General features: G+C 40.7%; 4 protein-coding genes across 7 annotated transcripts; 1 reads left to right on the top strand and 3 right to left on the bottom strand.

Annotated features, from left to right (window-relative positions):
- Positions 1 to 826: 826 nt before the first annotated feature.
- LOC140792956 (uncharacterized) lies at positions 827 to 8,177 on the bottom strand. Of its 3 annotated transcripts, none has more exons than XM_073144217.1 (6): positions 7,997 to 8,177; positions 7,714 to 7,920; positions 4,141 to 6,381; positions 3,071 to 3,191; positions 2,163 to 2,222; positions 827 to 2,085 (listed from the first exon to the last, which is right to left on the bottom strand). In XM_073144217.1, the coding sequence occupies exons 2-6, from the start codon at positions 7,773 to 7,775 to the stop codon at positions 1,039 to 1,041; spliced, it is 3,531 nt and encodes a 1,176-aa protein (XP_073000318.1). In that variant the 5' UTR covers positions 7,776 to 7,920; positions 7,997 to 8,177; the 3' UTR covers positions 827 to 1,038. The 3 variants fall into 3 exon arrangements, with proteins under 3 accessions (XP_073000318.1, XP_073000320.1, XP_073000319.1); XM_073144219.1 differs by having other exon boundaries at positions 7,714 to 7,867; XM_073144218.1 differs by having other exon boundaries at positions 7,714 to 7,876; positions 7,997 to 8,092.
- On the bottom strand, positions 7,837 to 9,395 carry LOC140792104 (non-specific lipid transfer protein GPI-anchored 14-like). The gene is made up of 3 exons (XM_073142940.1): positions 9,059 to 9,395; positions 8,772 to 8,977; positions 7,837 to 7,920 (listed from the first exon to the last, which is right to left on the bottom strand). Exons 1-3 carry the CDS (start codon positions 9,393 to 9,395, stop codon positions 7,837 to 7,839), a joined length of 627 nt encoding a protein of 208 aa, XP_072999041.1.
- Positions 9,396 to 10,708: 1,313 nt separating this feature from the next.
- Positions 10,709 to 15,374, bottom strand: LOC140792376 (E3 ubiquitin-protein ligase At1g12760-like). 2 transcript variants are annotated; one of them, XM_073143342.1, is made up of 6 exons: positions 15,234 to 15,374; positions 14,597 to 14,700; positions 13,310 to 14,224; positions 11,792 to 11,917; positions 11,425 to 11,719; positions 10,709 to 11,130 (listed from the first exon to the last, which is right to left on the bottom strand). In XM_073143342.1, exons 3-6 carry the CDS (start codon positions 13,954 to 13,956, stop codon positions 10,909 to 10,911), a joined length of 1,290 nt encoding a protein of 429 aa, XP_072999443.1. In that variant the 5' UTR covers positions 13,957 to 14,224; positions 14,597 to 14,700; positions 15,234 to 15,374; the 3' UTR covers positions 10,709 to 10,908. The 2 variants fall into 2 exon arrangements, with proteins under 2 accessions (XP_072999443.1, XP_072999444.1); XM_073143343.1 differs by having other exon boundaries at positions 15,215 to 15,248.
- A 2,602-nt stretch (positions 15,375 to 17,976) lies between these two features.
- Positions 17,977 to 20,440, top strand: LOC140791818 (subtilisin-like protease 4). The gene has a single exon (XM_073142480.1). The coding sequence runs from the start codon at positions 18,009 to 18,011 to the stop codon at positions 20,328 to 20,330; it is 2,322 nt and encodes a 773-aa protein (XP_072998581.1). The 5' UTR covers positions 17,977 to 18,008; the 3' UTR covers positions 20,331 to 20,440.
- Positions 20,441 to 21,679: the final 1,239 nt, after the last annotated feature.

Here is a 21,679-nt window from a genome sequence, read left to right as displayed (position 1 = left end):
CTTAAATTTGACTCGAATGACAGTTGTGCATTGTGTTATGGTGCCATTTTATAGCATTGTGTAAAAGATATAATTATTTTAGACAATTAAAAGAAATTTCATTCTACTCGTATGAACCTAGAAGCGACACTCCACGGTACTGCAAGCTGAGCAGCAGGACAGTTTTTCTCATGTATAGCTAATAAGTTCTAGAAAATTTTCAGATAGCCTTCCCCTTAGATGATAACTAGAAGAAGCATCAATCAGACATGGTCAACGGGAAGGCTTCGAGGTTTCCTCAACAACTCCACGGCTGTGCTCTGAAACGACGCAAGACACATGCATCTGTTTCAGCAGTAATGAAGCATTCTTTCGAACAGATGGTAGGCATATGCCCAACCATCAAGTCCACAACTTAGACTGCAGACGGAGCGGCTATATATAATGGAACACAAAACATACCAGTAGGCAGTAGTCCATCGCACTAATTGTATACGCCTCCTATCTGTTTACTGGTTAAGGATGCTCTTCGTACTTCAAGAATTTGATGTCGAGAAACATCTGGAATGGGGTCAGAGTATACACTAGTCAAAAGAAGACAAAACCCACAAGCCATACTAACATTGCTTGGGTACTTTCTAAGAAATACTTTGATCTGCGGCACAAAAGTAGCATTATACAACAGACGAAAGATGGGGATATTAATTAGACGACATGCATGACGCCGGAACCGGGAATTTTAACCGTATGAAGCTAGCAGAAAAATGAGAAACTCGAAGTTGTAATCAACTTGTGCAATTATAAGTACTTCATAGTTTTATCTTCGATGTTACATGATTTCCATCAATTTAAATGGAAGGAGTAAGTCGTCATGCAACACTTTTATTTACTCTCTAGCGAGCCACTAAAGTTTGCGAAGCATACAGTGCCTTAATTTATCAAGCTTTTACAGCCTTGCAAATGAATAGAGGTCATACACGGACAAAATTAATAAGACAAAAATGAACATCCATCCCCCTTGATGGATGCCTGTTACTTCGTTAGCTACATCATAGAAATCTAAACACCCCTACTCCTAGAAGGATCCGGTCTCCATCCCATACCGTTCTGAATGGGTCCTGGATTTGGGACACCATAGAGTTGAACATTATTGGGCTGTGCACTAAAATGAGTAGGCTGCATTGAGCCAGCCATAGGCAAACCAACATCAACCTGCCCACCGGAGGCCGACCACCAGGGGTTTGGTTGACCACCTGGATATGCACTTAAAGAGCCAGCCATTACACCCGATGGAGGTGGAAGAGGTGGCTGGAAAGGCATAGGCACTGCCGGAAAAGCAGATGCAGGAGGTTGCAATGGCAACCCTGCATTCGGCATTGATATTAAATGCTGGTTTACTTGGAAGGGCTTTACTGCTGGATAAGTATGCAGTGGCTGCACCGGGGGCACAGATTGGGCTCGTTTCTGGTTATGTTGGTCAGGATGCCATTCTGGAATATCATCTTCATCATTCCATGGACGGGCATCAATTGTTGACCTTTTCACATTTCCACCCTGTCCATATTTATGTATCAGTTCTCTCATTTGGTCCATCGGGTGAGCCGAAGGCGCCACCCGAGAATGGCTCACAGAGACCTGAGAAGTGGGTGTTGGCCCTTTCAAGCTGTTAAAAAAATCAAATTCAGGAAGATCATCTTCATCCCTGGCATTTGCAGGGCCAAAACCCGGGGGGACATCATCATCATCATTTGCATCCTGCTTAGAAGGTAAATTAGGATAGATGGGTGCTGCCCGTACAGGGTAGGATGACCTGGAGGAAGAGTTACTAACGATACTATGCTGTTTTCTTGCACTGAATTGTTTCTTGGTGCTACTATGCTTGTGGTGTGAGGACATCCTAGGTGACATGGTTACATGAGACCTTCTCCAAACAACCATGCCAATAAGGCCATCCATGGATGAGTGAAGAGCCTCAGAGTGCTCCTTGGGGAGGAACCGATGAAGCATTTCACAAGTCTTTGAGTGAGGCGGACAGAAGTACAGCTCCACTCCTGGGGCAGGTTCAGCAAATCCTACTCTATCATCAGCAATGTATGATTCGACAGTCTGCATCATGGGAAGAACAAAAAGATTTAGAAGATGGACGCCAAAAAATAGAGTTACATCGCAGCAGGAGTAACAACCTCAGATAGATGCAGACGGCCACTCTCCGGGGAGCCTTCCTTCCAGCAGAATTGTACAATCTGCAGAACATAATGATCAGTAACTTAACAATACGAGAAAATTAATAAACCATGGTCATGCAAAAATTTCCTTATCCAATCATATCTTTCTCATATGATTAATTACTGTTAAGTGATAAGAATGTTGATCATTCCATATGAGAAGATTCCTGCATCTGGCTTTGTAGGTGTCTCAGAAATTTCAAAGCCTAAAGCAAACTGGACGACAGCCTTCCAGAGCATACAGAAGTGGAAGGAAGAAATTTATATACACAAGTAAATATATGTATAACTAGATAGTAATGAAAAGATGTAACAAGATAAACATGCAACCAGGCAGAAGAATGCAGTTGGATCCATAACTAATACCAAGACTCTTTCCCCCTTTACTTCGCCACAATGATGTCTGCTCACTTTGCACAATTTCACACCCCTCACATCATCTACGAACATAAAATTCAGAAAGTATTTAACATCTGGCATTTTTTGATGTAGCTCATACTGGGAAGAATTGATATGTGAAGAGCAGGGATATTAAGCTGTACAACATCTGATAGTCAAATAAAATCTTGTGACAATTAAAATTAGAATAAAATCACAGGGCTTACTCATATGCTGGACTTTCATGGTAATGATGCTTATCAGCGATAGTGCTTATTCACGTGACTTCTCATTTATGTCAGAAGAGAACATAACAACACAAAGTCATAAGAAGAAAATCAAATGTAAATAGATGTCCAAGCTCTTTCCTCTTTCTAACTTCGCATGTCTGAATAGTCATTTAGATATTGCAAGAGAAGTCAAATAGGTGCTAACATAGTATGTTGTGCATCAAAAAGAGCTGAATTAACAAGGAAAATAAAAATTACCATAATTGCACGGCTCCGAGACAGAGGGAGTTCGTGGAGGAATTTTTCAAAAGCATCAATTCTTACTCTACCCTTTATCTCAAGAAGGCTAGGCCATTCTCTTGTAGATAATTTTTCACCACTGGAAAGGAAAAGAAAAGGAATATTAGGACAAAAAAGAGCTCTGACTAGACGACACAGTGCAATATCAAAACAACCCAATATCCCAGTGCGCTTACATCTGTTTTCTATAAAATTTCATTAGACAAATTTACTCAATCAAGTAACTAGCAATGATGATATTGAATATATAATCATGCCATCTTATAATTGATTATAACCTTGCACTGCTAATAATAACATAATGTGATAACAATGTAAATTGGTGCAGTACTTTAGCATATCCCCATAAAAAGTTTGGACACCCTCACAAAAGCTTAACCTAGCAGTGCTCCTAACAAAAGAAATACTGAGAATGCCCATGACAAGATATCCTAGGAGAATTAGCATTTTCCAAATTTGAATTACGTCGAGATTTTGTTTTAATTCTTACACAACATCTTGAAAGCATCATATCTACTTGCCTCCAACTTAGTTGTGCCCGACCAACCTGAAATATGTGAACTCTTTATATAACTTTATGGGCTCATCTTCTACTACATTGGGAAGCTGAAGCATGCTTCAATAATTTGAAGTTTATGAAACTCCATACGTCTATATCTAACAAATATTACTCCATCATAGAATAGAACTAATTGGTTGGATACTTGGATCAATTGCCTAGACAACAAATGTGTAAAGCCAAAGGGAGAACAATTTATTTGTTAGATTCTCTTCTTTTTCAGTCTTGTATGTTGTTTTTATTTATTCTTTTCTCTTCTTTCCTTTTGCAAACTTCTGCTATAATGGTGGTGGTTGTGATGTTGCATATCGATGTCCTGAAACAACATTCTCTATAAATTTTACAAATATTTGTAAGAAGTTAGCAGACTCCAAAATGGGTACACATGACAAAACGAAACTAGCTAGTTGAAATTAACGTATATGAGATAATGGAAGAGACAGTAAGAAATATGTATGAAAGAAGAAACCTTCTGAAGAAACCAACAACTGTCACCAAGGAAGATACATTCAATTGAATTACGCCTTCCCATATGCTATCACATGCCAAAACTGTTTCAGGAAGAGATTGTACATTAGCAGAATCAGAAATCGAGTCACTATTAGTCTTTGCTTTCTTAGTGTCCATTTTATCAGGGCCCACAATGGTTATTGGATCTTTCGGAGCTGTATCTCTAAGACGCAATTTAGAGTCCAAGACATCATGAGAGAAGTCTATCTTGGACTTGGAGCCATCTGATGCAGGAATTGGTTCAGGTCCAGAAAATTCAGATGCAGATATTACCTCAGACTCCAAGCTATCTACATTTTTCTCACCAGAATCTGCAACTTGTACTGAGTTGTCCACTGTTAAATTTTCAAAAGGTGGTTCTGAATCAAGGGCCTCCATGAACTCATCCAGAGAAACTATTGGAGAAAGAGAGACAGTATCTTTCAATTCATCTTCCATAAGTTCCTGCATTAGGTCTGCTTTCTCATTGCCAAGTGCTCCGAAATTGCTTGGCTGGACGCAGTCACCTGAATCAGCCTTCCCAACATGAAGCATGCCTTCAGATGCCTTGGATACACCTGGTTTAGATAATCCAGGGCTGGTTCTATCATTGGATTTAGACTTTACTCGAACTGCTCCATTAGATTTTGATGGAACTTGAGAAAGAATACTCGCACCAAGTTCAACCTCCACTGAGACATCATCAGAGTATTCTACTTCAACCTGAAATTCTCCTTTATGTGTTTTCCTTACCAAGCGTCTAATATCAACATCTGAATCTGGCAGTACAACCATCTGTGCGAGCTCTTCTGCTTTAGCTAATCGCCACTGTGAAAGTTCCTTTGAAGCAAGATCCTCAGCAGTCATTGTACAGAGCCGTTGTGGTGCAATGTCACCAGATAACACTCGTTCCCTTAACTCTGGGTTACTACGATCTTTTAAATTGAACAAGAGAGACCTAGCCTTCTCCTTGTACTTCTTATTGACTCCTCCAAAAAGTCTGAAAAGGTGTTCTTCAATTTTGAATGCCAAACTTTTAGCACCCTCTTTTGGGTCTTTAATATCTCCACCTTCATGTGCAGTCTTAAGTCTCTTTGGGTCATGTTCTCTCACAGCTTCAGCACACTCAGAATCAAGATCAGAAGCCCAGCAAAGTCCATGACCCTGCAAGAGTTCATCCTTAGCAACTATACTATTACTAGGCACTTCACCTTCTGATGAAACAAGTTTAGCTTGAAATTCCTGCTCACTTGATTTTGCACCATTTCTTGTACTTTCAGCTGAGCCCATATTACTGGTCAAGTTGTGGTCTACATTGCACTTTAAAACAGGTTCATTGGAGGACAAAGTTTCTGTAGAGGTTCTGCAAGCATTTGCAGATATGGATCTCGACTCATCCAGTCGGGGAGCCACTTCAACCTGTGCCTTTGCGCCCGCAACTTTACTAAGGGAACTCTTTTCTGATTCTTGCAGCTTGCTCTGCTGGTCAGAAACTGTTGCCAATGAAGCAGCCAATGATTCTCTCAATTTTGACCTCACAGATTCAAAAGATTCAGGGATCTTTGGCGATGGCTCCATTTGTAAAGTCCGTTTATTTGACAATGGCATTAACCCAACTTTTGTCGATGGCCCCATTTGTAAAGTTCGGTTGTTTGACAATGGCACTAACCCAGCTTTAGGAGACTGAAATTTGGGTGATGCTTCTACATATGTTGGTCGTTTACTTGTTGACAGTGAGGGTTGTGCCCCAAGATACATCGGCACAGACGTCTGGATGTTGAGCAGTAGTTCTGTCCCCAATGGCCTTCTGTTCAACGATGCTAACTGATGTAAGCCAAAAAACCCAGGAAAGGGAGGTCTAGCATGAACTGCTCCCATCTGAAGTGGTTGCCTATTCATGGATAATAAGTCGTATGATCTGACATTGGCAGGGATAGAAGACTCAAAACTACTTTGAGCAATGGATTTGTCTGCTAATTGCAACTGTTGTGAACCCCAAGTAACAGGCAAGGAAGTATGATTCATCGGCTGTAATTGAATTTGAGTAGCTTGATTATTTGATGATGAAGGCAACTGCTGCAACCCAAGACTAGTAGACAAATTGATTGGGCACTCATTTGATGGCTCCATTGGGCCAGATTTCTGTTGGTTTACTGTAACTCCAGAGATCACAAAACAGTCAACATAGAGAACTCTACAGTAGTACCCGAATTCCTGCAAACTGATAAAAAAATGCTGTTGTTAAACCGGATTCATACACTAGCATCTATCAATAATGAAATGGTATGAGGTACATTAACACCATTACTTGCAGAAAAGAATATGCAAAATAATCAGTATGTAATGTTCAAACACAGGACTGGACTATTGGTACGACAATCAAAAAGTGGTCAGTTGCTCCTAACAAGCCCAAGTATACATCAGAAAGGTAAAAGCTACTAAGTACCAAAATAAACATAAGGCATAATGATAATATGATATATCCACATATGTATATATTTTGTAAATAATGCAAGCAATGGGCAAACAGAAGTTAACAGCAATCCGCTACTATTTTAGTATTGAAGCCATATTTTTTTTCAAGATAAAACTAAAAGAAAATGTGAACTGCATCTTATTTTCTTAAACATTTATAGGAAATTTTTAACATGTGGAAGAAAAACATCAATTATGAAGAAAGTCATACTTATGCCTTCAATGTCATGGGCAAGGTGCTTTGCATTCCCTGCCCAAGCATAAAAATGAAGATTGTCCATCTGACCTAAGACAGGAATGACTGGTGATAAGAGACAAACAAATAAAAGTGGTGACCACCATGATGCGAATAAAATAAAATAAAATAAAAACTACCTGGACAAGCTATATTGGCATATCGCTGATAAAGCTGCATCCACCATTATTTAAGAAAACACTCTAAAAAAGTATCACAGATAAAGTATCCTATACCTAGTTGAATTATATCCAATATAGTAGATTTATCTGGACCCAAGAAGAGAATAAATTTGTGAATTTCAGTACAAAATGATCAAATCATGCTATAAAACATCATCATAGGGCTCCGAGACTTAAACAGCAAAAGTTGCAAATATTTTGCCTACAACTATTCTATGTCATGGCCTGATCACATATATTGAAACAATGTGATCATCCAATTTATGTTAAACTATGAAGAATCTATTTCTTAAAAATGTAAACAATATATACAAGATGTGATTATTCATTAGAAACTCATAATTCCAACTAGGCCTGCCTTTCTCATATGAATAACTAAAACCGCATGACAAATAGCTAAAAAGTCAAGAGCATACATGTAATAATTCATTGATAACAAATACACCATTCTAGTATTCCCATCTCATGAAACTACGAAAGGTCACTGAGACCCAATACACTATATCCAATAATTAACGCCATGACCTGTGCAGAATACCCAACACATAAACGATATAAAAGAAATACCAAATCCCTGATAAATTTTCAAAATTGGCAATCCTAAAAAAGAAAACTTTGGATGCTTTGGATTCCAAATTGCAAGAACTAATGATCAACTCACCAAAGCACGAAATGAGAATCTCCATCTTTTAGCTGTAATAAAGTCCTAGGCCCGAATTCCATCACCCAAACTCATCCATCGGAAACCCTAACAGCTTCTCCCACTAACCTGGGCACTCGCAATCTATCGCACCTCAATCATAACTTCCCATTTCCTAACAAATCTTGCCAAGAAAACACCCACTTCAAGCTCGAGAACAAACTGCAACTGCAACCGCAACACTAGAGCAGAATATAAAGATGAAAGCACGACAATGGAACGAAGAGAGGATTAAAGAGAGTACCTTCCAGGGAAGAACTATGGATGGATTGGCGGCTGCTCGATGCCCTTCCAATGAGGCTAATATAAGAAGCCGGTAATTTGGGTTCGGGTAGGTTTAATATAATTCGACAAGGGTTAGGATTTATTTAATTTCACCGGATCGAGCCCAAACGCCTCGTACACCCATCTAATGATTCTAATCCCCTCCGCCATTAGAATCCATCGAGAATAATTTGCAAGATAATGCCACTTTATAATCATATTAGCAAAAATGGGTCGAGCCTTATGTTACTTGCAGAAAAGGTTATCTGTCTTCGTTTCTTATACATTATCTTCATCTATATATTAGTGTACACTTCTTATATGTAATAGGTTCAACACCGCATAATTATAATTTACATAATAACATAGTAACTGCGTTTTTATCATATATTACATAAGGAAATGCACCGCTCGTAAATTATTCAAAGAGGTATTATCTTTTATAATACTTAGAGATCTTTTGTTAAAGTCCAACTATATGGAGAAGTGACTCTATAGAGCGTCCATGAAAGATTCGAATATATTTACTCTTCGAACATACAAACCATAATATTGTCATGTTATTAGACGAACAGAGAGAGAAGAAATTTTTATTACATATATAGAAGTTTATTAGAGTAAGGAATCTTTAATTTCCTTTCTCCGACCAGCAGCATGCATGAAGAGTAATATGCCAACGTTGGATCGGCTCCATGCTTAATTTCAACTAATAGCGTTACGTACGTTACATCTTCAAACTAACAAAGAGCTAGTACCCCAATGGAAACTATCAAACCAACCACGCCAATGCCCGCAAACCCCTGGGACCTCTTGCACCCACTACTTGTAGTTGACTCAGAAGAGACATGGCCGGACGAGGACGACGCCGGCACCGTCGAGGAAGAACTTGCCGCAGTAGTCGACGGCCCACCCTCACTAAAGATCTTTGCATCCGGTGAGTTCGGAGGCAACTTCAAAATGCCTTCAAATATATAAAACCAATTCAATATATACAATATGTAAAGAATTAAAATACTTAGGAACTCGATATATGATGTATTACTTGGGCAGTCGGAGACTTTGGCGTCGCTATTGCATTTAGCTGGCATTTGGAGGGCTAACGTAGTATTAATGTGGAGGGAAAGAGAAGGGTCGGTGCTCTCCTTGATGAGCACGCACAAGCATTTGGGCATGGCGGAACGGACCTTCTCGGTGTCGGTGCAGCACTCCGGTGTCGGCTTCTCGGCGCTGCCGCTCACGTAGGGGATGCACGACGCCAGATTCTGCATTTGGTCGGCGCAATCCTTCAAGTCGTCGTCCCCCATTGTTGCAGTGCTCGTGAAAGCCAACGAGGCTGAAACGAGAGCCAGCACTAGGAAGAGGATGGAGGATTTGGCCATCTATAATTAATAAAACCACTATTAGTTAGTTACCTAGTGCTGTTTCTTGAACAATCTTCTCTGCTCCCAGCTGGTATATAAAGAGAAACTGATGGTTAGTTGAAGTATTGTAGTCTTATATAGTTAATAAATAGCCTAGCTAGGGCTAATAATTTGTCTTTGATTTCATCAATCACATACTAATGTGATTGATATATATTGAGATGGCTGTGAGACTAGATGAGGCTTAATTAACTCGACGACGACTCTGTTGTTGCTTTGAAGCCGAGCATGGCTTACACTTGTGAGTGTGGTGTTCTTTATGCATCCGGAGAAGCCAGTAGTTGCTGCTTTGGGAAATGTGAATGTGGGGTTTCCAAGGCCAACTGTGCATTCATTGCTATTCCTCTCTTACCAAGGCGTGTCATGCCACTGCATGCGAATTGCGATTTAATTAGTCGCAGACGGTAATCCTAGGGCATGCTTATGTATTAAGATAACACTTTTTTTTTTTTCCTTTTTGTTGAGAAGATTAAGATACTCAATTAGATGGAGGTCCGGCTGCATGCATACGCCATCAAGTTGCAAGTAAAGAATGACATGCATTACAATCAATCATATTCTGAAGCTTAACCAACTATAAGAAATATTTCTCTCAAATAAATCATAGGAACAAAATTTAAACATGATCCAGTGGTCGACTATATTTTTCTGCACTTTTCCAGCTCAATGAATTTATAGAATTAAGACCCACTATCCGAGTTGCATAATTAGCTAATTTCTATATTTGTATGTTTCTGTTAACCATGTAGTTAAGCTTACCAATAACAGTATGCGTACAGCATGAAAAAGATTCTCGCTCACCAAACAGCTTTTTTTTTTTATTGGCATTTAATCTCTGAAAAGATGCAAGTACAACCATTATCTGTAATACTGCAAACATTAATAATCCTCTAGTTTGTCAGCGGTAAATCAAACCCACGGATAATACCCATATTTCACGCAGAACGTACACTTTCTCAACATTGCCAGCGATTAAACAGCAACAGGCAAAGGACTGACTTGATATTGAAGGACCACGAATCAAAATTTCACCAACTTTCATCATTTTAGAAGATCCAACGTACAGATTGGTCTAAGTAAGTTTCCTTCTGCGGTTTCAATTGCTGCATGGAGTGTAACATGCAAAATTCACCTGCATTGTGGTACTGTCATGTGAAAGAAAATTCATCCACAAGGAATTTTGCCCGAAAGCAACCTGAATGCATGAATGGAGATTGATCCATATATCTAACAGAGGAGATTTTTGGTATGCGATTATCCAGCAAACTAGGTAAATCAAAGTGAAGATCGGACTCTCATATGGCATATGAAAATATCGCCCCGGAAGTATATAGATACAACAAAGCAACAAACCACCTTGAAGCAACCGATCAAAAAGGATGCGAGGAGCATCAGGATATATTCATCACAAACGGTAGAATAATACACTTGTATATGTAGCCATCTACTTGCACAGTATTAAGTCGGGAACCTATTGAGTTGCTTGTGATTCCAAACCATCCCCAACCCTCCTGTCATTGTGACGACGCCCAGTGTTGATGCCGGGAAGAGTGCCTACCTCAGACTTGCAAAGAGGGCACAGTGCATTTATCTTGAGCCATTTATCTACACACTCCACGTGGAAATAGTGAGTGCATGGAAGCTCACGAAGCTCATCATTATCCATGTACTTAGCCAGACAGATACAACAAACCTGCAGTGGCCAGAGGAGGAATAGTAAATTCCGGTGAGTAACAGAAATAGAAGAGTTGTAAGTTGGTTTGGTGACATAAACAGCTTATTTCAATGGATAGTAGAAGAAAATAACTGAAAATAAGCATGCCATATACTTCTGCTGTAACAGCTATGGAATCATAGATGTTGAAAAGAGTTAATATAGTAACTAATGTATAAAAGGTTCAGAAAACCAGAGAGGTGTAAAAGATGGCTGGTTCTGTTAACTTCTACAGAAGCATAAATCCAAAAAGAAATGAACAGAAAAACTCACAGCATCTTCAGCAGAAATGATTCGCTCCTTGTCAGTTCCAGCAGCCAAGATCCCACCATCACCTAGGTCTTCTAAGTTAACATCACTTTGTTCCCCACTAGGATTCCTCTTTGATTTGAACTTATATGTCGGTAATGCATTGATTGATTCTGAGGAAGCACCTCTATTATAGTTCATATCCTCTCTAAAGCCCATAATGGATATTATGCAGGGCAAGCAGCAGCATATCATTGCACAAAGAATGAAAGGCATAGCATACCCAATACAGCTGAACGTAAGGAAGGCTATACATAACCTGGAAAGAGAAAAGAAAGTGTAAGCTATGGGCTAAGGTAAAAATAATCTTAAAAGAAGATATAGTGCCAACCTATACAAGTTGGGAGCATCAGAAGCAGAAGAATGCCCACCAAAAATCCACACGTTTCCAACAACAAACCACACGGCAAAGAAGCAATCCAATGCCATCTTAAAATGGTCAACTATTGCATTTATCCTGCACGTCAGAATTGAGGTTTTCAGTTACTTAAAAATAATATACAAATCTTAATTGTAAAACTTCTTAGCTTAGTGGTTGAAACTGAAAGTGAATAACGTGGATGTCTTACTGAGAATTTGGAGTCTATTTGATGAATTTGCTACAGAAGAATAGTCAAGACCATAACATAATCTATGCAAACACCAAGAATCTAATTGAGCTAGAATATATTATCTGTGCATGCTTTCTAAATGAAAAAGGACTTCCCAGTCAACAGCTGTGACAAAAGAAATTTCTCATGTCAAGCCATATCATCCCCCAATAAAGAGCTACGTCGCCCATACAACCTAAGTAAATTAATGCTGACCACTTACATCCTCCACCTTTTTCTCAAGCAACATCCCTAACAACATAAAAAGTACATAATAGTATAATACACACTCCAGAGAATTCTACCCAACTTCAAGTCATTGTGCTATGTCATATCTGCTGCAGAATCTCTTTGTAATTTACTTCTATACCTCCTTACTAGGTTCCAGGATTATACCCAATGGTTCACATAACAAAGCTTTCATCAGGGAATATCCTTCTGCCTCACCAGTTAGAACCATATGTAGCAAAGGTCTAGCAAACTCATCCAAAACCAGTAGATGTCCCAAGCCCTTTGGATTTCTTTTTTTCCCCAAGTTCCAAAGTAATTTTTACATATTTCACAAAATGAACCAAGAAATGGATGCCTTGAAAAGTTTGGAGAGTTTGGAGTTGGCTTGAAGCAATGGGGCGAGAAACTTCCGAAGCTTATGTATCTTGTAACAGTCTAAGACTAGCCCAAAGAATACTATGGTAAAAATAGAAAATCAAGTACCCGGCTGTACAATGGGTTCAACAAAGTTAAGGATGCTGTCGAGTACTTGATTTGGCTCAAGCTTCAGTCTTCCATCTTAGCTAAACAATCAAAATTTCAACATCTCAGATTGAGAACTTCAGAACCTAAATATATGTCAAATAAATCCAACGCTTGTGGTTAGAGAAACCCAAGGTGGACACCTACAGGGAAAACACGTTGCTAGCAATAAATGAACACTCATTTATTTTATTTTCTAAAAAAAATGAGCTACATTAAGAGGCCATATAATAGTTTAAGGTCAACTTACTATACTAGATATGCTTACAATATTAGATATGACAATTTATGCTGATGAAGGTGAACAATCAACCCAAAATTTTATTTCAAAGATGAAAATACTATCATACTGATGGCTATTCAAAAAATAAGATACAGATAGCTCGGTTCACATTAGTTTTTCTTTTTAGGCCATGTAAGAAACACAAACTGCAGAGCGCAAGAAAAAAGAACAACAAAATATCAATTTGGCTATTGTCCTATGAGCATAAATTAGTGTGAGGTACCTTGGATTTGCAGTTACTGCATTTGTTCCTAATTGTGAGATTGCAGCATTGTTCGGACTTCCTTCTGTGGCTTGGGTCACAGAAATAGTTGTATAGGCATTAGATTCAGGAAGATTGCTCTGAGATGAACTTCGGCGTGGGTGTGCTGGTTCTTGCTCAGAACTCCGGCTGTTGCGGTGAATGTAACGCCAATAAAGATGAGGGAGAGTAGCAATACAGCCTACTGTATAACCAATGATCCACTCAAACAACGGTGCTCGTGCATGCTCATTCTTTGACAGGGAGAGAACAATAATAGCTGCTATAATCTGGCTCACATTTACAATAAGCTCAACAGAAATCCATAAACCAGAATTCAAAGGGCTTCTTTGACGGCGACCATGATTGTCACTTCTCCTTGTGAAAGAAGCATTTATAGAGCTAGATGCTCCAGGTGATGCTGAAGTTGCTTGTGACAGTGGGACTGGTGTGCTTGTTGAGTCATCATGATTGTCTCGCTGAGAGGTTGCGGGAGATGTGGCATTGACCCTTGGGATATCAATTACATGTTCATGGCCATTAACATTTAATGAGTGATCCATCAGCAGAGGGTGTCTGTCAGTTTGACCTTCACTTTGTGTTTCGGTAAAGGGAACAGCCATCAACATCCACAACTCAAAATAAAACAAAAGGTAGCATAGAGAAGTAGCAAGATGCCACTTCCCTACGCTTCAGCAGTTATCCTCTCAACCAACGAGTGATTATCTCGCATATGATATAACTTGGTGTGCATAACACAACAAATAAGTCTCTCTAACTTCACCTTAAGGAAACTGAGATGTTTTGAGGTTTGCAAGTATCTCTTAAGACAACTTCATAAGCAAATAAAAAAAGAAAGATTCTTTATATTTTCTTCTAATAATATTTTCAATTCACCTGCAGAGCAAGACATATATCATTCAATTGTTAATTAGTATTCAAATACTATACAAATATCGAAGCCCAAAACAAATTCAAATGATGGTTGAATCCTAATTACCGCATTATAGAACTATTACATAGATGACAATGTTAAACCAAGGCAGAATGAAGATGATATAGATTTTACTGAGAAATCATCCCTATAGCACTGAAGAAATCTAACAAGCCTAGCTAGTTGCTTCCTCTTCATGGTTTTATTACTTCAGAAAGAAAAATAACTTCATCAAGAGCATATAAAACACCGAAGATTTTATCCTCTCCCATTGTCCTCGTCCAAACTCCCATGATATGGAAGACAATGTAAAGAGGAACATTGCACCAACATACCTAAAAGTATTTAGGTGCCAAATGCAATATATGGGGAGTCTACTGCGACATCAATTACCCAATACCACTTCATCTTGCAAAATTTCCACTTGTAGAGCAATAATCTGCAAACACAGACCAAAAAAGATTCCCCGTTAATTTTGATAGAACATAGAAAACCAATGCCATTATGGACGTTGCGAAATTCATATCCGCCTATCAAAGACGCTACATCAGAAGCATTATTATACCGAAACACAATTTCCACCAAATTTCTTGAAAACAATAAGAAAGAATCTCCTGAAACTCCACCGACGAAAAGAAACTTGAACAAAATCCCACACACAGCCCTAGTTTTCTATTTTAACGAATCTGAGAAGTCGCTGCTGGATCACGCAGCCAGAAGAAGAAGAAGAAGAAGAAGAAGAAGAAGGAATTATAGAATCTCCGCTCCAAATGACAAAACAAAGAATCCACCAGAAAGAAAACCACAATAAACCGAAATCCCAAATCACCCCGAGATCAATTCATCCCACGAGCAGCTGGAATCGATTGCATGGGCGAGGAAACCCTAAGCCAAGAGAAGGTTTCTCGCGAGAAAAAAAAAAGAGGAAAGAGAAAGCGAAGGAGAGAACGAACCGAATCTCGCAAACCCTACCTCACCAATTCGAATCGCGTAGGAGTCTTTCCGAATTCTCCGTTGATTTTATCTCTCTTCGAACTCTCTTTCTTAGCGTTCGATTCTATTCTGTCCTCAGCTTTCGGTATCTCCGTTGCTTCGGTGGGCTGCCTCGGAGAGGAGCTCATTATTAGACGAAAATAAGGGCAAAATTGGTATTCCACTTCATTTATTACAGCCGTTCCTATTTGGCCGATGTCCGTACGGAGTATAACAAACAAAGATCCTGACCGTCTAATCGGTGGAAATCCCAGATAATTGAACGGTTTGGAAATATAGAAATTTAGTCGTGTGGCATGAAAAGCAAAAACGATCGAGTTGTTATTCCAACAGAAATAAACTACCATCAACCAACTCCTCTTACACAACACCCTGGCACTCACTCGGATTGTGGACTCTTTTCGGATTGGCTTGCTTACTAGGAGGGCCTGAGGGGTGGGTAGTGCAGGGCTTTTCCTAGATGGATTTTATCTATCCATTTATTTTAGATTTAATGTTTAGGAATATACTAAGTATCAACATTAATCCGTTTTCCTTATAAAAATAAATAAATAAATAAGCAATCATGAATAATTTAATGGTGCATTTTTAACATTTCATTTAAAAATAAGGTGTAAATTATACATTTCTCTTATAAAAATAAGCAAATTAGCTCAAAACAGTGGAAGTGCATTAATGAGGAGATATTACACGCAATCTTTTCTACTAAACATCCTTTTCATTTCTTGCTGGAAATTGGAAGACAAGTTCTTTTTATAAAAATAAAAAAAAAGTCAAAAGAGATAAATCATAGAAGGGTCTCCTCTATTTTATTCCATACTAATGGGCTACTGATGGATCCCAAGTCCAAGTAAACCATAGTCCAATATGCTTAAATGGGCTGACAATTAGGCTTGGGATCGACGGCCTCTCCTCTCAGCCTTCATTGCTAGCTCTTGTGGTAACTAATGGGAAAAAAATATATCACCATTAACCTAACGTACCCAAGGTTAGTTACATTGAGAAAATGCAACCTAACATCAAACTATTTAGACCTAATTATCGAGAAAATGAAAATGGAATATAAGATATAATTATATAAAGCCTAGGTAGGAGCACACTCGTCGAGCCACTCCAACAAGTGAGCCACGGCGAGCTCGTACCGCCGGCGGCAATGCGGCCGGATGTGGCGGAAGAATTCGCAGCACACTCTGAAGGCGTCAAACACCCTACCAACCTCTTCGCAGGACTCCGATACGTATGCCGGCAACTGCGGATGGCATTCTCCTGCCTCCTTGTCCGATATTATCCTTCTGCTTGCTTCTCCGGCGACGGCGGTGGCAATGAAGAATATCACCACAAGGAGCAGCAATGAGGCTAGAAGAGGTACTAGACTCATGTCCATTTGACCTTTCTGAGTAGATTTGCTTCTTTTGATGAATTGGTTTGACGTCAATAACATCTGGACTCTGGAGCATGAATACTAGCACTTGCACGTATCTCCGGAACAGATCGTCTGCAAGCACAATTGCAGGAATCTCGTGGGGTCGCATACTTGGCAGGGGTTAAAGGGTTTCGAAAATATTTTAACTAAGTTGGCAGCCAATTAGCGGCAGCAAAGTAGTCCGATTGTATGAAATCTACGCGATAGCACGTCGAGCTTATCTAATTAACTATCTAATAAAAGAGGAACTGTTCAACAAATCTCGAGAAGTTCTCATAGTTTAGCTTTTAAGGCACGTCATGATTTTTTTTTTGTTAATTAAATTAATTAGTAGTGTTTCTTCGCCTTGTTTGAGAATGACATGGCAAGTGATGGACCATCTCATTACATTTTGTTCTTTTCCTGTTAAGCCGGTAAACTATTGATGAGAGATGAGAAGGCCTATAATTATATACACTTTAATTTGGCTTTCCCAATTTTAGACCGGGTATCAAAAAATACAACTCCAATCAATTAGAGACAATAATAGTTACTGCAAAATCGAGCATGATATGTTTACTTTGCAAAATTTAACCCATTATAATTAGATCACCATAAAAACAAGATAACAAAAAGAGGGATAATATTATATTAGACTGTGTTGAGCTAAGTCTTCTTCTGAGCGGCTTCAAGTGTTTGAAGTAAAATGAATTTAAAGTTTTATGTTAAATCAATTGTTTTTCTACCTATATATTTCTAGTTAAATCATTAAAAATTACATTAGAACTATAGGAGATGATTTTATTTATCGGAAACTAATCAAATCAAATTAATTTAGCCTGGAAAATAATCAGATCAAACTAACATAACTAACTGAGAGTGTTTAGTTGCTAGAAAGTTAAAAAAACAGAAATCAAATAGTTACTTTAAAAAAAAGTCTACTTTAGATGTTTAGCTAAATTTTAGTGAAATAGTGCGTGATCAATGATTGGTGAACGATGACTCAATTAATTGTTCAATAAACCGATTCTGCAATCAGATTTCAATTCAAGATCGAATTAATCGGCATGACATCGAGCATAGGACTCGCTTTGGATGCTGCATTAATGGATTTCCCAATTGACTACTTGCTCAACTCTTGGCGTTCATAAAGTTTCCGAGTGCATGGGCACAACGTTTTCCATACGATAATAGTGTGTCCGGCTAATTATTATCAAGTAGACACCACTAAGTACTACTAACCATCCTTATCACAATCGATCCTTTCTCCTTCTGGAACATCTATATATTTGTTCTTGGAACAAGTAAATAACCAACTACCAAAGCCCCCAAACACCGACCTTTTTCATGTAATGAAAATGGATCACGCACATACGGTAATCTTCTTCTGGATGATTCTACTTCCGTTATTCTACTATCCCATTCTCCCACTTAGCCAAAGCCAGCTTCTTCCCATAACTGATGAGCCCATAGGCAATACTATTGCTGATCAAATGCATACTACCTACATTGTTTACGTAGAGCAGCCCGACAATTCGGAGTTCCTAACAGCCGGGGATTTAAGGAGATGGCACGAATCCTTCTTGCCAAATACCACCTTAGACTCCGGCGAGACGCGGTTGATCTACTCGTACCGCGAAGTGATCAGCGGCTTCGCGGCAGATCTCACGGCTGAGGAGGCCATAGAAATGAAATCCAAGGACGGGGTTCTAGGCGTGCGACCCGACGAATCCTACCAACTTGAAACGACGTACACTCCTGACCTGTTAGGGTTAAGAGATTCTTACGGCGGGGCTTGGTGGGACGGTACCGATCAAGGCGAAGGCATCGTCATCGGCGTGCTCGATAGTGGGATCACACCGACGCACCCGTCATTTGGAGATGACGGAATGCCCCCTCCGCCGGTCACGTGGAAGGGGATCTGTACTAATACGAGTGATGTAACTTGCAATAACAAGATCGTCGGTGCAAAGGCGTTCAACGGAAGAACGAAGTCGACCGCGATCGACACTGGCGGGCACGGAACGCATGTGGCCGGCATCGCAGCCGGGAATACCGTCTACCATGCGAACGTTCTCGGAACCGGAAATGGCACCGCCTCTGGTATGGCGCCTAGAGCTCATCTAGCTATTTATAAAGTCTGCTTCAAGGGCTGTAGCTATAGCGATACTTTAAAGGCCATAGACGAAGCCATCGCCGATGGCGTCAACGTGCTCTCCATGTCCTTCGGCTTTAATGCGACTCGCAAATACTATAAGGATGGCGTCCACCATGGTTCTCTAACGGCGTTGTCTCATGGTATCATGGCCGTCAGCACTGCCGGTAACGGCGGGCCTAACGAGAACACGCTGTCCCACGATGCGCCGTGGGTCCTGACGGTTGGGGCGAGCTCCACCGATAGGCGAATAGGTGCCATCGTAAAGCTCGGAAATGGCAAAGAGTTGGCCGGAGAATCAGCCTTCCAGCCGAGCTCCTTCAACTCCTCGATGATGCTTCCGCTCGTCTTCCCCGGAGACACCGGCGGTACGAACGCAACATACTGCTATAATGGTTCATTGGCTTTCATTGACGTTAGAGGGAAGATTGTCCTTTGCTACAGTGGTGGGTCAACGGACATCGAGAAGGGCGAGGTGGTGTTCGCTGCCGGCGGAGCGGCGATGATAATAGCCAACGGATGGACAAGAGGTTTAACCACGTATTCGGTCGCACATATCCTTCCGGTGGCTCGATTGAGTTTTAGAGACGGAAGAGAAGTGGAGAACTACTACTATTCTTTGAAGAAGTCCACAAGCAATAATGCCACAGCCACAATTATGTTCAACGGCACGACGTTCGGGCACCGACGGTCCCCTGCAGTCACGTCATTCTCTTCTAGGGGCCCTGCGCCGATGAACGGGGGGATCCTAAAGCCGGACGTCCTCGCGCCGGGACTGAACATCCTCTCTGCATGGCACCGCGAGGTCGGGCCTAATCCGACTGGACTGGCCACCTCAACGTTCAACTATGAGAGCGGCACGTCGATGGCGACACCACACGCCTCTGGTGTCGTGGCGCTGATAATGAAGAAACACCCGGGCTGGACGCCGGCGATGATCCAGTCCGCAATCATCACATCCGCTCAAGATCGAGACATGGATGATAAACCCATCGTGGACCAGCGGTATAGTACCGCAGCCAGCATCTTTGCTACGGGCTCGGGGCAAATTAATCCGAAAGCTGCATTAGATCCGGGACTCGTCTACGACATTAACCCGAGTGACTACGTTGGTTACCTCTGTGGTCTCGGGTACAATAACACTGAGCTCAAAATATTATACAAACGGACGATCAACTGCTCCGCGGTCAATCATATCGAAGCTTCGTCGCTTAACTATCCGTCGATCCAGGTGACCCTGCCGCGTAGCGGCGGAAGCGTGACGGTGAAGAGGACGGCCAAGAACGTCGGAGCCATGATGGTGGATTACAAGGCTAAGATTACCGAGCCGAAGGGGGTGACTGTCAACCTCTCGACTTATGACCTGAAATTTTCTAGGCGACTCCAAGAGAAAAGTTTCAACGTGACTCTTACTATCAGACCTTCTGGACCTGGAATGATCCCACACTCTCATGGCAAGATCGAATGGGTTTCTGGCAGTCTTATCGTGAAGAGCACCATCGCTGTTAGGTTTTCTTGAATCCGCATTAATTTTCTGTGTGCGTACTGCTGTGCAAAGTTCCTCCTTTGCCTTGTCAGTTTACGGGAAAATCAATAATAATAATAATAAATAATGATGGTTGTTGATTATTATTGAATTAAGAAGAGATTGAGAGAAAAACTAAAAATTCCGTATTCATTCTCTCTCTTTTTACAGACTAATCTAGGCTTTTATAAATAGCCAGCTAACAAACTAACTGCCCAACAAGGCAGTATAATAGCCTAACTAACTTGATCTTAACATAGCTGTAATAGCCTAACTAACTTCATCTTAATAATTATCTTAATATATATTCTATGGCGTTCTTTTATTACAGTTTATCGCCATGATCGTTATCGCTAAGGTTAATTGGTAGTGTATGCTCAAGTTTAATACTCACGACAACTGCATCCTTTGAGCTCGTCGTCTACCGATTAATTCCATCTTAAATTGAAATTTGGTGCTAGAATTGGCTGGTTAGATTTAGATTTATCTGTGTATATGCGTTTTTTTTCACTAAATATAGCCATCCTCTGCATAACATAACATATAGACTATCGCGACAGCCCTTGAAGCAAACTTTATAAATAGCTAGATGAGCTCTAGGCGCCATACCAGAGGCGGTGCCATTTCCTGTTCCAAGAACGTTCGCGTGGCGGACAAAATTCCCGGCGGCGATGGCGGCTACATGCGTTCCATGACCGCCGGTGTCAATCGCAGTGGGCACCGTCCTGCTGTTGAACGCCTTTGCACCGATGATCTTGATATTGCAGGCTACGCCACTCGTATTACTGCAGCTGCCCTTCCACGTGACCGGCGGAGGCGGCATTCCGTAATCGTTAAACGACGGATGCGTCGGTAAAATCCCTGTATCGAGCACGCCGATGACGATGTCTTCGCCTTGATAGGTATCGACCCACCAAGCGCCGTTAGAATCTTGTAACCCTAACAGTTCAGGAGTTTACGTCGTTTCAAGTTGGTTGAATTCGTCAGGTCGCACGTCTAGAACCCCGTCCTTGGATTGCATTTCCATCGCCTCCTCAGCCGTGAGATCTGCCGCGAAGCCGCTGATCACTTCGCGGTACGAGTAGATCAGCCGCGTCTCGCCGGAGTCTAAGGTGGTATTGGGCAAGAAGGATTCGTGCCATCTCCTTAAATCCCAGGCAGAGAGGAACTCCAGGCTCTCGGGCTGCTCACGTGCATGATGTAGGTAGTATGCATTTGATCAGCAATAGTATTGCCTATGGGTTCATCAGTTACAGGAAGAAGCTGGCTTTGGCTAAGTGGGAGAATGGGATAGTAGAAGAAAGGAAGTAGAATAATCCAGAAGAAGATTATCTTATGTGCGC

This window comes from Typha latifolia, chromosome 7 (genome assembly GCF_019914945.1).
Source record: "Typha latifolia isolate L0001 chromosome 7, TyphaL0001v2, whole genome shotgun sequence".
Classification (NCBI taxonomy): Eukaryota; Viridiplantae; Streptophyta; class Magnoliopsida; order Poales; family Typhaceae; genus Typha; species Typha latifolia.
This window is presented reverse-complemented; position numbering and strand designations above follow the sequence as displayed.